Source organism: Limanda limanda, chromosome 7, assembly GCF_963576545.1.
Source record: "Limanda limanda chromosome 7, fLimLim1.1, whole genome shotgun sequence".
NCBI classification, from domain to species: domain Eukaryota; kingdom Metazoa; phylum Chordata; class Actinopteri; order Pleuronectiformes; family Pleuronectidae; genus Limanda; species Limanda limanda.
Genome location: NC_083642.1, coordinates 1,561,475 through 1,575,536, shown reverse-complemented (window position 1 = coordinate 1,575,536; position 14,062 = coordinate 1,561,475). Strand labels below are relative to the sequence as shown.

Below are 14,062 nucleotides of genomic sequence, written 5' to 3'. Positions count from 1 at the left end.
TATAAGGTTACGAACACAGAACAGCGTGAATCATGTGTGTAAATGTACTAAACACCGCTGCTCACGTCACCCGCTCGCGTCATCAGCTGATGGACTCGTCCAATCAGAGCCTCGTAAACGCCGTGCAGCAGCGTCGAGTGTCCCGCAGACAGGAAGCGGGTCGTGTTTAGCTTGTCCCGTACGAGTGACTCTGTCTTCGGGGTAAATAACTTGCTGAAGTCGACACGACACTGTTCCCTGGAGGAGAAGATGAGTGCGTGTGGAGGCAGAGCCGCGGGCCCGGTGTGGACGAGTCGAGGCGGAGAAGACGGAAGCACAGTCCCTGAGTTACGGTGAGCTAGAGACGCCATGCTAACCACTAAGCTAACCCTACATCTGAAAGCATGTCCGCCACTCTTTGGGATAGCGAGAAAGTTGCTAAAATACGAATACAGCATCGAGTGCTGGAGCAGATCTAGTGCATGTGTAAATATGTATGAATTACTTAGATGTAACAGTTTGTTCTCGTTAAGTTTTTTCATCAACGTGACTTTTTTCTGTATGTTTTCACAGCCTCAGCCCCCCCCCCCCCTCCACACACACACACACACACACACACACACAAACAAAGAGGCGTTAGGCTGAGACGCTGAAAGTCCGGATTTAAAGTGCAGAAAATTAAGCCATTGAATGTAAGTAACTGTTTTTGAATTGTTTTGGTGTATTTTTGCTGTGGATCTTCCAACGGTGATGCAGCGCGGCTATTTCCGTTTATTAATAATAAAGTCATGTTACATGTGTTGTTTTCCAGCTGCCTGTCCATGACGTACAAAGACACACTATGAGCCAGTATGATCCGACCAGACCTTACATCAGCATTGAGGAGTTGTCGGAGAAGAAAGAGGGTAAGGTTATATTCATTAAATAATTTTCCAGTTACATGTAAAGGTGTATGTTGTAATTGAACTGTGCTAATTTTACTGAATGTGTTTACAGCTGATTGAAGCGGGACAGATGACATGGATCCATCCTTCCACAGCCAGGAGTGCACCGACCTGTGTCCCACACTTCATATAAGACTGGAAGCTACACTGATCTCACAGCTACACACCACAGACGTCTACACACTGGAGAAGAGTCCCACAAAGAAGTCATGACCCAGAGGCTGCAGAGAAACATTTCAAGCCTCATCTGAGTTTTTGTACAATATTTTTGCTGTATGTAAATAAAGCTTTCACTCCACATATACCTTGTTCACATTTGTTCCCTGTACAATATGTTCACCTATAACATCAAGCATCACATGAATGTTTAGTTTTAATTAACTGCAGTGCTTTTGGTAAAGGCTTACTTATAAATAATAATAAATATTAATATATACATTTTTATTATAAATATTGTGTGGGAGGGGCTTACCCCACGTGCGGAATGCTGTGACCCCACGTGTGCACTGCAATGACCCATAAGGTGACCAATAGCAACACTTCTACCAACCAATCACGAGTGACATTAGTTTCAAGGGTCTGTGGTTTCCTCCAATGGTGAGTAGAGAGAGGTTCTAGCCAGCGGCTGGACTCCGATTCATATGCTAATTGGATCACACGTCGCGATCGGTCCGCGAGGCTCAGCGAGCCCCCCCGCGGCTCTCTCCTTTGTTCTCCAAATCCCCCTTAAGGTCCGCAAACGCCGATAGACCCACCTTGTCTTCACTGGCGAACGCCGAGGTAACATCATGGAAACAGTTGGTTACAGCAGGGGATTAGGCCTGTCCGTAGAGGTTCACTGTGACAATAATACTGCTTTTCGTCTAGTGTGGACGCTGAAGGCAGGAAGTGAAACCTGGAGGAAATCGTTGGTAAACTCCTGCGCACAGAAACGAGGTATTTTCGTGTTTTTAACGTGTAGTTTCGCTTCAGGGACGAACATGTAAACACGTGTCATGTTGTGGGACATGTTTAAAAGACGTGTTTGTTTCCTGGAGGAAATGGAGGCTTGTTGTTAACTCAGGTGAGACTTTCTTCTCTCTCTCTGCAGGAAGTGAGAGGAATCTTCACCGACAGACAGATGCTGCTGTGATGCTACAACATCTGGATACTGATGTTCTGAAGAAGAAACAGTCACAGCGTCAAGCCCCAGAGACTCAGAGACTCAGAGACTCAGAGACTCAGTGACTCAGAGACTCAGACTCAGGTCCTTCATGCAGAAGCTGATCCAGGATCAGGGGCCACATTCTCCCACTGAGGGTCCGGAAACATCCAGACACTATTCTGCATTCAGTAAGGTGCACGTTTAAGTCATCCACTGTTAGACAGATGGACGGATAGATAGATAGATAGATAGATAGATAGACAGACAGACAGACAGACAGACAGACAGACAGACAGACAGACAGACAGACAGACAGACAGACAGACAGACAGACAGACAGACAGACAGACAGACAGACAGACAGACAGATAGATAGATAGATAGATAGATAAATACACAGATAGACACACAGACAGACAGACAGATAGAAAGATAGATAGATAGATAGATAGATAGATAGATAGATAGATAGATAGATAGATAGATAGATGGACGGACGGACGGACGGACGGACGGACGGACGGACGGACGGACGGACGGACGGACGGACGGACGGACGGACGGACGGACGGACAGACAGACAGACAGACAGACAGACAGACAGACAGACAGATAGATACATAGACAGACAGACAGACAGACAGATAGATAAATCGATAGATAGATAGATAGATAGATAAATATACAGACAGACAGACAGACAGATAGATAGATAGATAGATAGATAGATAGATAGATAGATAGATAGACAGATAGAGATAGATAGACAGATAGACAGATAGATAGATAGATAGACAGATAGACAGATAGATAGACAGATAGATAGACAGATAGATAGATAGATAGATAGATAGATAGATAGATAGATAGATAGACAGATTTTGCATTATGATTGTTCCAAAAAGGAGTCAATTAATTATTAAGAAATTACCCCTCGTTCCCTCTGGAAGACAAGAGGCTGGAACCAGGATCCAGGCAGTTGCCTCTCACTGCCTCTCAGACTCAATTCAGAGCTCGAGTCCTTAACGAGGTCGTTGGGATTCAAACCCAGGACCCGACTTCTCCAGAGGACGAAGCAACAACAGTCCCGACAGGAACCTCCACTCGTCCCAGGGTCCCGGACCACCATGTGGCAGCCGAGCCAGGATGAGGTCCTGCACATGCTGCAGCAGCTTCCTGCGGTTCCACCACATTCCTTAAACAAGCTCAAGGTCCTGCCCCCCATAGAGCGCAGGCGGTCAGGGGGGGGGCCCGGAGGAGACTTGGATAGAACCGTGCACAGCCTGTCTGATGAGACCGTCCCGCAGCAGAGGCGGACCCCCGGCTCTGAGGGGGACAACAGGGCTGATGTGGCCCTCAGGATGTGGCCCAACACCTCAGAGCCGGAACCATTGGGGGCCAGTGTTGATTTGCTGTTAGCCGTGCGGGCGCCGTGCGGCCGGAGGTTCCAGCAGCACTTTGAGTCCACAGACGCTCTGCTGGCGGTGAAGACCAGTGCAGAGGCCCGGTTCACAGAGACGTACGGAGACGTCTCCATCGAGACCATGGACGTGCCGCGCAGGAGCTTCACGGACATGAACATGACTCTGGCCCAGAGCGGCGTCATGAACAGATCCGTGCTCTGCATCACACGGAACAACAATGACAGCGTGGAGCTACATGATTGAGATGAAAACATTTTTTAAAGTTTTGCTTTGTTTACCTTATTTGGATGCTTGACCTCTGACCCCTGTGCAGAATGATTTATCTCTGTCCACCCCTTTCCCATTAATGCCAAATAAATTATATAAATTGCACTATATTGATATTTGAGGAATGAGTGTATACTGCTTGTAAATTGTGTTAATAGGAATAAATGAAGTTATATTTATGCTTTTGAAAGTCTCACACTTCCTCTGTGAGTGTGGGGTCGTTATATTGGAGACATCAAAAAGAAAAACCTAATGAATAAAAAGTGGAACAGAGCTCAGAGAACAAACTTCAACCACACAATTTAGTGTTTACTGTGGAAATATAAAACCAAAAAGGGAAGTCAGATAACCTACATTTATGCCTAACAAGTAAAAAGATAATCTGGATTCGTATTTCAATATTTCTAGTTCTTTGTATGAATCATATTGTCATAAAACACAAGTTTCTTTATTTTTCCAGACTGAACGAAGCAGCTGAATTATTCCTTGTCTGATAGAGCTGTGACACAAAGTGAAAATGTACCAACTAATCAAAAGTATTCACAAAAAAACTAAACACTAGACGCCTCCTGCTCACTCTGGAAACTTTATTAAAACAAACAATCACAGAGTGCATAGAGAATACAGATGTTTCAGGTGTCGCATCTTTTAAACATATTGTATATTCTGAGGAAGTTCAGCAGCTGATATCGACACAGCCAGTATCATAGTGCCAGAAACAAAAAGTGTTGTTTCAATAAACTTTCTCAAGAGCTTTTACATGAGATGTCAACTTTAGTTATTTATTTTTCATCCACACAAAACTGATAAACAACCAAATGCAGTTCGGGGAATTCACAATCAACTACCACTGGACTGAAACTGGCATTTTAAACGTTAAAATGCTTCAAGTCACTCAAGGAAACATTCTATCAAACCATGCAAAGATTCAGAGATGAGACATTTCTCATCTCCCATGAACACACTTCAAAACAAAACAAAGAATAAAATAAAGTCAAACACAGCAAACCATCAACAGCAGGATTATAATCCACCCTTCTTAAATGCTGTTTTAACAGCCAGTGGTTAGTTTAAAGTCTCTGGGAGACGCAGCATTAAGGCTTAAGGTGACTTCAGTGATAAATCACAGAATCAAATGAAATCCAAGTGGAAACTTTGGCAAACTGGTTTCGCACGCATCAACATTTGCATGCATTTCTTCTGTAAACAATAAACTGCCGACACAAACTCTGGAAAGAACTCGAGTCACAGCTGAGGTAACACGTTGAACTGCGCCGGTCGGTGGGGGGGGGGGGGCGGTAAGTGCGTCGAGCAGAGCTAACTGTTGAACTCTTTCTCCATCTCTGCCGGATCACTTGGGTCCAGTTTGGGGATTCTCCTGTCTGTTGGAGGAAGATGGGACGTAAGGACAACAAGTCAGGATCTTTATAGTTGGTGTTGGACATGTTTAAAGTGAAGGAACTGCACACGTACTGAAATGAGTCTCGATCTGGTGGAGAATATCCATGCCGTGCTCACTGTCAACCATAGAGACAGCATATCCTCTTTTGCCGAAGCGTCCCGTGCGGCCGATCCGGTGCAGGTACGTCTCGTTGTCGGCATTTCCATCAATGTCCTCGGGGAGGTCAAAGTTTACCACAAGGGACACCTGCTCAACATCGATACCTGTAACGGAGCCAAGAACGGGTTTATAGCCGTTTCTCAATAAAGATCATAGACAGAACATAAAGATGGACGACGTGTCTTCACTTCCTCCCACTATCCAGCAACCAGTCTGGGAGTGAGATGCTTTAGCTTCACTCCATGAACCGTCGTGTCGTTCATCTTTAAATAAAGTCCACGATAAGCTCTAGTCCGTCTTTATCTCCCTCACCTCTGGAGCACACGTTCGTGGTCACGAGCACCTTCTCCTTGCCGTTGCGATAGCGTTCAATGACCGCGGCCCTCTGCTCCACCGCCAATTCTCCACTCAGCAGCGCCACCTGGTGGCCCTCTTTCATCAGGTTCACAGTTAACCAAGCTGCAGTTTTACGGGTCTGAGAAGAAACATGCACAAGCTCAACTGAAAAACCTGTTCAATCACACGACTTCTGCTCAGACGTGGAACTCTGATCGTACTTTGTTTTCAGTTATCAGAATGTATTATTGATTATTAATACTTAAAAGACAAAAAAAATATTATTTTTAGGAAATGAAAATAGGTAGTTTCCTCACTGTGGGACTAATTAAGGATTATCTTGTGATATCTTTGGTGTGATTTGCCAAGTTGCAGCAGCAAAGGAGATTTAAAGCATCAGTAAAACGTGGACGATTATAACCATGCAACTTAATCATAAGGATATACATACTAAATAAAACATAATAATAAGAACAATAAATAATAATAATAATAAGTGTATTTAAATTACACCAGATTGAATTTGAACTTGAAGGCTGTGTTTAAAGCATTTTTATATCATGTGTAAATGGAGTCTAACAGAGATTTTAAAGCTAGGTTGTGGAAGGTTAAAACGTCCGACTTACACGGCAGAAGATGATGGCCTGGGCGATGGTGATGCCTCCGTACAGGTTGCAGAGCGCTGTGAACTTGTCCTCCTCCTCCTTGCAGACCACGTAGTACTGCTTGATGGTGTCCAGAGTCTCCTCTTCACGCTTCAGCCGGATGATATTTGGGTCGGGAATCACCTTTTTGGCAAAACCCCACACGGACTCCTCAAAGGTCGCGGAGAAAAGGAGCATTTGGCAATCCTTCGTCAGCTGCCTGAAAAACATGGTGAGAGGAGGAGCTTGTTGAACGACGCAACAGAAAAACGCTGGTTTGTAATTTTAGTAGGGTTGCAAAATTCCGGGAATATTCAAAGTTGGAAACTTTCCATGGGAATTAACGGGAATTAACCGGAATAAACTGGAAATGTTGTGGGTAATTTATACTAACTGTATTTACCTTGTCATATACAGACATAAATATAATCATTTTGTTGTGTCATAGGCTGATTTGAGCCCTGAGGAAACTTTGGGCACTTGACTATATGCTTCTGCATCGTTGTGTCATTCTTAACATAGGTCTTTGCACAGTATTTGCAAATGTACACAGCCTTTCCTTCTACATTGGATGGGGTGAAATGTCTCCACACATGAGAGAGTGCACGTGGCATTGTTCTGTAGAATAAGATGAGAAAAAAGTTTGTAAAAAAACACTAATGCAATGCCAGAGATATAAATAGTTAGCCAAACTATTGGAATCGTCTGTAAACATATTTTACAATTGATGGATAAATGAATGGAAATAGTCTAGATGAACAGATGAACAATCCTCAATCAGCATGCTAATATATTTTCCCAGTAATATCATGGAAACTTACCTGACTAGTCCTTCACTCTACAGCAGGCCTCAGTAGCCCTGCTGTAGAGTGAAGGATGCTGGGAGTTATCTGTGCATGTGATGGAAGAATGCACAGTGGAGGGTTGAAACTCAACGTTCCATACATCTTTAAAATAGAGTTTTGAATGATGTTTTTTCATTGCTCAGCGTTTAATTTGCATAGTTTTTTTTTTCAAAATTCCCGAGCTTAATATTCCCATGGAAAGTTTCCGCCCCTTTGCAACCCTAAATTTTAGCAATAAGCATTTGTAGTTTTCCTGTGGAAGGAGCCCACCTGTGAATTCGAAAGCTCTGATCCCGATGACCCTGCGTGGCGATCATCACGTCGGCCTCGTCCAGCACGAACATGGTGATCTTCTTGGGGTCGATGAACTTGTACTTCATGCACCAGTCCAGGACCGTGCCTGGTGTCCCGATGACAATCTGCTGCTGCAACTTAGTGCCTCGCTCCACTGAAAACACACAACCTCGTGCAGTGAGATGCTTGAAATACCATTCGGTTTCTTTATTCCATCAGACGCAATTTACACTCATGATCACATCTTACTTCTGTTGCCTCGAATGGCGTACGCCAGTTCCACATCTGGACAGAACTTCCCCATCTGCTCGATGACCTGACCGATCTGCAGAGCGAGCTCGTACGTCGGAGAGATGCACAGGCACTGAAAACAGTTTTCAACGGTGAGTTCATTCTGGGGCCTTCAGCTGAAGAACAACACAGGCTGGCTCTGCTGGTGAAATGCTACTCTCACCTGAGGCCACTTATTGGCCGGGTCGACATGGCTGAGCATGGCCAGAGAGAAAGCAGCAGTTTTACCGGTGCCGGACTGAGCCTGGGCGATTAGATTCAGAGGGCTGCAACCACAGAAAACACACAGGCAAACCGGATATGAGGGATGGTTTAAAAAACAACTACTGCTGAGCTATTGGTAAATGTTAAAGCTGCAACAACTAGTTAGTCACTTTATTGATGATGGATTTAAAGTCCAAACTGATTAATTGGTTGGCAAATAAAAATCAGCCGAGACTTTCACAGACATATTGTTATCAGCATTTATGTTTGCAGGTGTGACATTATTTATTTGACCAAATGAACAATGCAGAACATTTTATTTTCTAAATTGAAGTTCTCGTCCTTGTGTTTTGCTTCCATTGACGTGTCTCTGAACTGATTCACGTGTCTCAGTAATTCAGAAGGAGTGGAAATCAACTCACGGCTGTGCCAGCATCATGGGCAAAGCGTTCTCCTGGATTCTGGACGGTCTGTTGAAGCCCATGCTGTACACACCATTCAGCAGCTCCGGTTTCCTGTTGGATATTAAGTCAGGGAAACATCAGGAGTCGGGGGGAGGAGGAGTAAAACGCAGGTGTAAAAGTCTGTGCACATCAGGGGAAATTACATTTTGTTGATGTTGAAAATGAAAAGAAAATCTGCTTACACATGGTTGAAAGAGTTTTGTGCGCTATTTATATTTGTTTATTTCAATTGAGTAAACTTTAAACAGCTTCCAATTTGTCTGAGCAATAAAAAAGTCGTTCTTAACGTCAACCCTCCTTTATTTTATTTTTAAAAGTAAAGTTTCTGGCCTCGTTTAGGCACTAGTACCGTTTTTTAAATATCGATTCAGCACCAGACTACTTTTGTTTAAGTTTTGGCACCATTAAAAAAAATAGATTTTATTGCAGGGAAGTTGTATTACACCCCCCCCACCAGGATAGAGATGCTGCACCCAGCTGTGTGTAGGTGCTCCTGTCACAAACACTCACAGCCTCAGGTCCTCAAAGGACTTGACGGAGTAGAGAGGAGAGTTGGGGTCTCTCTGCAGGACCTCCACCTCGTTCCGGTTCCGCACCAGAGAGCGGCGGATCATCTTGTGCAGCAGCGACTGATCGGCCGGGCCCGGCTCGTCTCCAGGTTCACCGTCCCCCGGCACAACGTTGCCTGCACACAGACACACACACACACACACAAACACACACACACACACACACACACATGGTTAGTCAGCGATATAATCTCTCGTCTTATTAATTTAAATATGGGTAAAGAGTTTGGGAAGTCACCGTTTATGTCTCCTCTCGGGCTCAGTGAAATCCTCGGTCGGGACATTTTCTTTGAAATGTTAAACTGGTGAAGAGAAAATTGAATTTAAATCAATTCCAGGTAAAATAAAACATTTTAATTGACTTTATTCAGTCACATTTAGATCTCTTCTCCAACAGAGACCTGAGAACAAGAAACATTCACAATCAGAAACAAACAATTAAACACGAGCAACAACAAAACAATTAATTAATAAAAACAGTCATTAAAAGCAGCACATAGTAAAGAATTAAAATCCAAAAAGACTAGTTTTATGGAAGTTTGTAAATCTTTTCATTCATGCGACTGAATCCAGTTTTACCAATAATGGTTTCATACACGAGGGACGTCTACAGTTGAGTAGTTTCTGGATCTGGCCTCATTATTAAAATCTAATTTAAAACTTTTTAAGACCTTTTAACAATGAACTTTGATGGAGAAGATGATGTATTTAAAACATATTAAAGAGCTTAATGAGAAAACGCAATAATACCAATAAGTTTAATTGTTGGAGCTACATATTGGTTTATTTAATGTTTAACAGTTTGTTTTCTTTTGTTTGGTATTAAGGTGTTTGAATAATAATAACAAAACACATTAGTTTGAGCTGTTTTAATTAATTTTAGGAGTTTATGCTTTTGTGCTACTTTTACTTCTGGTAGTTTATGCTTTTGTTTGGCACCAGTTGATATTTTATACTGGTTTTAAATGAGAGAAGTTTCAACAACAGAGTTCCACAGATTCCACAGAAGAGAAAATAGAATTTAAATCAATTCCAGGTAAAATACATGTTTTTAATTGACTTTATTCAGTCACATTCCAATATATTGTCCAACAGAGGCCTGAGAACAATGAGCACCAAACAATTAAACACGAGCAACAACAAAACAACAAATTAATTAATAAAAACAGTCATTAAAAACATCACATAGTAAAGATTTAAAATCCAAAAATACTGTAGTTCTATGGAAGTTTGTAAATATTTTCATTCATCAGGTGCAACTGAATCCAGTTTTGCAAATACTGGTTTCATACATGAGGGACGTCTACAGTTGAGTAGTTTCTGGATCTGTCACCATTATTAAAATCTAATTTAAAACTTTTTAAGACCTTTGAACAATGAGCTTTGATGGAGAAGATGATGTATTTAAAACATATTAAAGAGCTTAATGAGAAAACGCAATAATACCAATAAGTTTAACTGTTGGAGCTATATACTGGTTTAGTCAATGTTTAACAGTTTGTTTTCTTTTGTTTGGTATTAAGGTGTTTGAATAATAATAATAATAATAATACACATTTGTTTGAGCTGTTTTAAGATTCAAGATTCAAGATTCTATTGTCAAATGAACAGAGATGACATGAAGTAGTCTCTGTCAACGAAATGCTTGGGTCACACACTCTCTTTAAGCAATGCTCAGTAATTTCAACCCAAAAAATAAAATAAAAATAGAAATACTATAAAATAGAATAAAAAAGAATTAAATAGAATATCAAAAATTTAAAATAGAAAATAAAATATATAATATATATATATATTTTATTTTAAGTAATTTTGGTAATTTATGCTTTTGAGCTACTTTTACTTCTGGTAGTTTATGCTTTTGTTTGGCACCAGTTGATATTTTATAAATGAGTTTGAACTGGTTTTAAATGAGAGAAGTTTCAACAACAGAGTTCCACAGATGAATCACAGGAGGCCACTGGTTTGTGATGGAGTTCATCCAACCGAGTGACACTGGAACAATGAGCAACAAACAATTAAACACGAGCAACAACAAAACAATTAATAATAAAAACAGTCGTTAAAAACATCACATAGTAAAGATTTAAAATCCAAAAGACTGGTTCTATGGAAGTTTGTAAATATTTTCATTCATCAGGTGCAACTGAATCCAGTTTTGCAAATACTGGTTTCATACATGAGGGACGTCTACAGTTGAATAGTTACTGGATCTGGCACCATTATTAAAATCTAATTTAAAACTTTTTAAGACCTTTTAACAATGAACTTTGATGGAGAAGATGATGTATTTAAAACATATTAACGAGCTTAATGAGAAAACGCAATAATACCAATAACTTTAACTGTTGGAGCTATGTACTGGTTTATTTAATGTTTAACAGTTTGTTTTCTTTGGTATTAAGGTGTTTGAATAATAATAATAATAATAATAATAATACACATTTGCTTGAGCTGTTTTAAGTAATTTTGGTAGTTTATGCTTTTGAGCTACTTTTACTTCTGGTAGTTTATGATTTTGTTTGGCACCAGTTGATATTTTATAAATGAGTTTGAACTGGTTTTAAATTAGAGAAGTTTCAACAACAGAGTTCCACAGATTCCACAGAAGAGAAAATAGAATTTAAATCAATTCCAGGTAAAATACATTTTTTAAATTGACTTTATCATATCTTGTCCAACAGGCCTGAGAACAATGAGCAACAATTAAACACGAGCAACAACAAAACAATTAATGAATTAATAACAACAGTCATTAAAACATCCCATAGTAAAGATTTAAAATCCAAAAAGACTGTAGTTCTATGGAAGTTTGTAAATATTTTCATTCATCAGGTGCAACAATGACCTTTGATGGAGAAGATGATGTATTCAAAAACCTATTAACGAGCTTAATGAGAAAACGCAATAATACCAATAACTTTAACTGTTGGAGCTACATACTGGTTTATTTCATGTTTAACTGTTTGTTTTCTTTTGTTTGGTATTAAGGTGTTTGAGCTGTTTTAAGTAATTTATGCTTTTGAGCTACTTTTACTTCTGGTAGTTTATGCTTTTGTTTGGCACCAGTTGATAATTTATAAATTAGTTTATACTGGTTTTAAATGAGAGAAGTTTCAACAACAGAGCTCCACAGATGAGTCCCAGGAGGCCACTGGTTTGTGATGGAGTTCATCCAACCGAGTGACACTGGGAACAATGGGGAGTGGAATTCTGAACTGGGCAGTGGACGGAGCTGCGTCACTGCACATTATCTCGCCTGGTTAATGGCGGACACGAAGCTGAACTGGACCACAGATGTTTTATTAATATAAAGATTTGACGGAACCACGTGTTGGTGGCGGGGTAATGGGCGGGAGATTAAGCTAGCCGGGGCTAACGGGCGCAGCTAGCCGGACCTGAGTGCTCCACCTGCGGGTAGAGAAGCTCACCTGAGCCGGTGAAGCCGCCGGAGCCTTCGCCTCCTGCTGGTCCACCGACAGAGCCCATGAGTCCTCGGACATGTTCACTCGGTTCCGGGTTCTTTACTGAGTGGCACGGGGGTAGTTCGGGCTGAAAGAAGTTCGATGCCGACGGAGAGAAAGTGATGGTTCGTCCTGAGCTGACCGCTTCACTGAGGACGCCTTCAGGGCCCGTGGGAAACACCGGTGCTTTCAAGACCCGGGTTCCGTTTAGGGACCGCAAACACACACAGCTTTATTTATTAATATCATACATATAAATAAGCTTTATTTACATCGTAGGTTACTGTAGTTCAGTGGTTAATAATGAGAGGAAAGTTGAGAGAAAAGCTAATTCCACTCATTGTTGTGCTGGTTAAAACGTACTATGTCGTCTCTGCATCGTTTTTGTTTTATAATAATTGTCAGTTACGTCTTATTTTGTCTTATCGTTGTTTTTACGTATCTGTGGCAAATATTAATAGGTTAATAAAGCACTTTTAATGAAGCAGGTGCAACATGTGCGGGGATTACGAGCAGCACCTGAAGGCACCAGGCTGAACTGAGCATCTGGACTGAAACTTAACAATTAATGAAATGAACTGATCTGAGTTCATGTAAATACATGAAGAATACTTTATATATTAATATTCTATACTAGAATGTATTTATATTTAACAAATCCTACTATATTATGTTATTATCTGTACTACTAAGGGATTTAGTTTTATCTTATACTTCCACTTAAAGTTTGAGGTAAATGTTTCACAAACAAAGTAGAATATTAGGATTAGTAATGTTGAATTGAATTTTACTTCTAACCATGGGTTCAAATTGTATACGTTTTTTATTCTTTAAAGTTTAAGTAGCTTGTTAAGCCCGATGAGGCAAATTGAGATTAGTGAATATGGGCTATATAAATAAAATGTAATAGATTAATTGGTTAGATTTTGTAATGTAAAGATTTTGTTATCTACCTACCTATCTATCTATCTATCTATCTATCTATCTATCTATCTATCTATCTATCTATCTATCTATCTATCTATCTATCTATCTATCTATCTATCTATCTATCTATCTATCTATTTATTTATTTAGCTAACTATCTATCTACATAAACATACAATTCTGACACTAAATCCTTTTTTTATTTACTTATTATTTATTTAGTTAGATTTTGTAATGTAAAGATTTTGTTATCTATCTATCTATCTATCTATCTATCTATCTATCTATCTATCTATCTATCTATCTATCTATCTATCTATCTATCTATCTATCTATCTATCTATCTATCTATCTATCTATCTATCTATCTATTTATCTATCTATCTATCTATCTATCTATCTATCTATCTATCTATCTATCTATCTATCTATCTATCTATCTATCTATCTATCTATCTATCTATCTATCTATCTATCTATCTATCTATCTATCTATCTATCTACCTACCTATCTATCTATCTATCTATCTATCTATCTATCTATCTACCTATCTATCTATATATCTATCTGTCCATCTACATATACATACAATTTTGATACTTTAACCTTTTTTTATTTACGACATGCTTTTCCTGATACCTTACATGACAGCCTTTAACGCAGACTTACAGATAAACTTTCATTCAAAATATCATTTTCCTGTT

The 14,062-nt window shown here is 40.1% G+C and overlaps 2 protein-coding genes and 1 long non-coding RNA gene across 3 annotated transcripts; 2 read left to right on the top strand and 1 right to left on the bottom strand.

Moving 5' to 3' along the window:
* Window positions 1-558: 558 nt before the first annotated feature.
* On the top strand, window positions 559-1,223 carry LOC133005379 (uncharacterized). Its single transcript, XR_009678369.1, has 3 exons — window positions 559-671; window positions 791-884; window positions 976-1,223. It is a non-coding gene; the product is annotated as an uncharacterized LOC133005379 (long non-coding RNA).
* A 1,971-nt stretch (window positions 1,224-3,194) lies between these two features.
* On the top strand, window positions 3,195-3,734 carry ubxn10 (UBX domain protein 10). Its single transcript, XM_061074024.1, has one exon. The coding sequence runs from the start codon at window positions 3,195-3,197 to the stop codon at window positions 3,732-3,734; it is 540 nt and encodes a 179-aa protein (XP_060930007.1).
* A 1,341-nt stretch (window positions 3,735-5,075) lies between these two features.
* ddx19a (DEAD-box helicase 19a) lies at window positions 5,076-12,469 on the bottom strand. Its single transcript, XM_061074023.1, has 11 exons — window positions 12,413-12,469; window positions 11,930-11,966; window positions 8,908-9,082; window positions 8,356-8,448; window positions 7,893-7,995; window positions 7,688-7,802; window positions 7,415-7,592; window positions 6,282-6,519; window positions 5,632-5,794; window positions 5,232-5,423; window positions 5,076-5,140 (listed from the first exon to the last, which is right to left on the bottom strand). The coding sequence occupies exons 1-11, from the start codon at window positions 12,467-12,469 to the stop codon at window positions 5,076-5,078; spliced, it is 1,416 nt and encodes a 471-aa protein (XP_060930006.1).
* Window positions 12,470-14,062: the final 1,593 nt, after the last annotated feature.

Coding starts and splice junctions, on each gene's coding strand:
- ddx19a (XM_061074023.1), bottom strand. CDS start 12,469: ATGTCCGAGGACTCATGGGCTCTGTCGGTGGACCAGCAGGAGGCGAAG. Junction 11,967..12,412: donor AGGAGGCGAAGGCTCCGGCG/GCTTCACCGGCT, acceptor TACTTAAAACAG/CTCAAACACCTTAATACCAA. Junction 5,795..6,281: donor AGGCCATCATCTTCTGCCGT/GTAAGTCGGACG, acceptor GTTTCTTCTCAG/ACCCGTAAAACTGCAGCTTG.
- ubxn10 (XM_061074024.1), top strand. CDS start 3,195: ATGTGGCAGCCGAGCCAGGATGAGGTCCTGCACATGCTGCAGCAGCTT.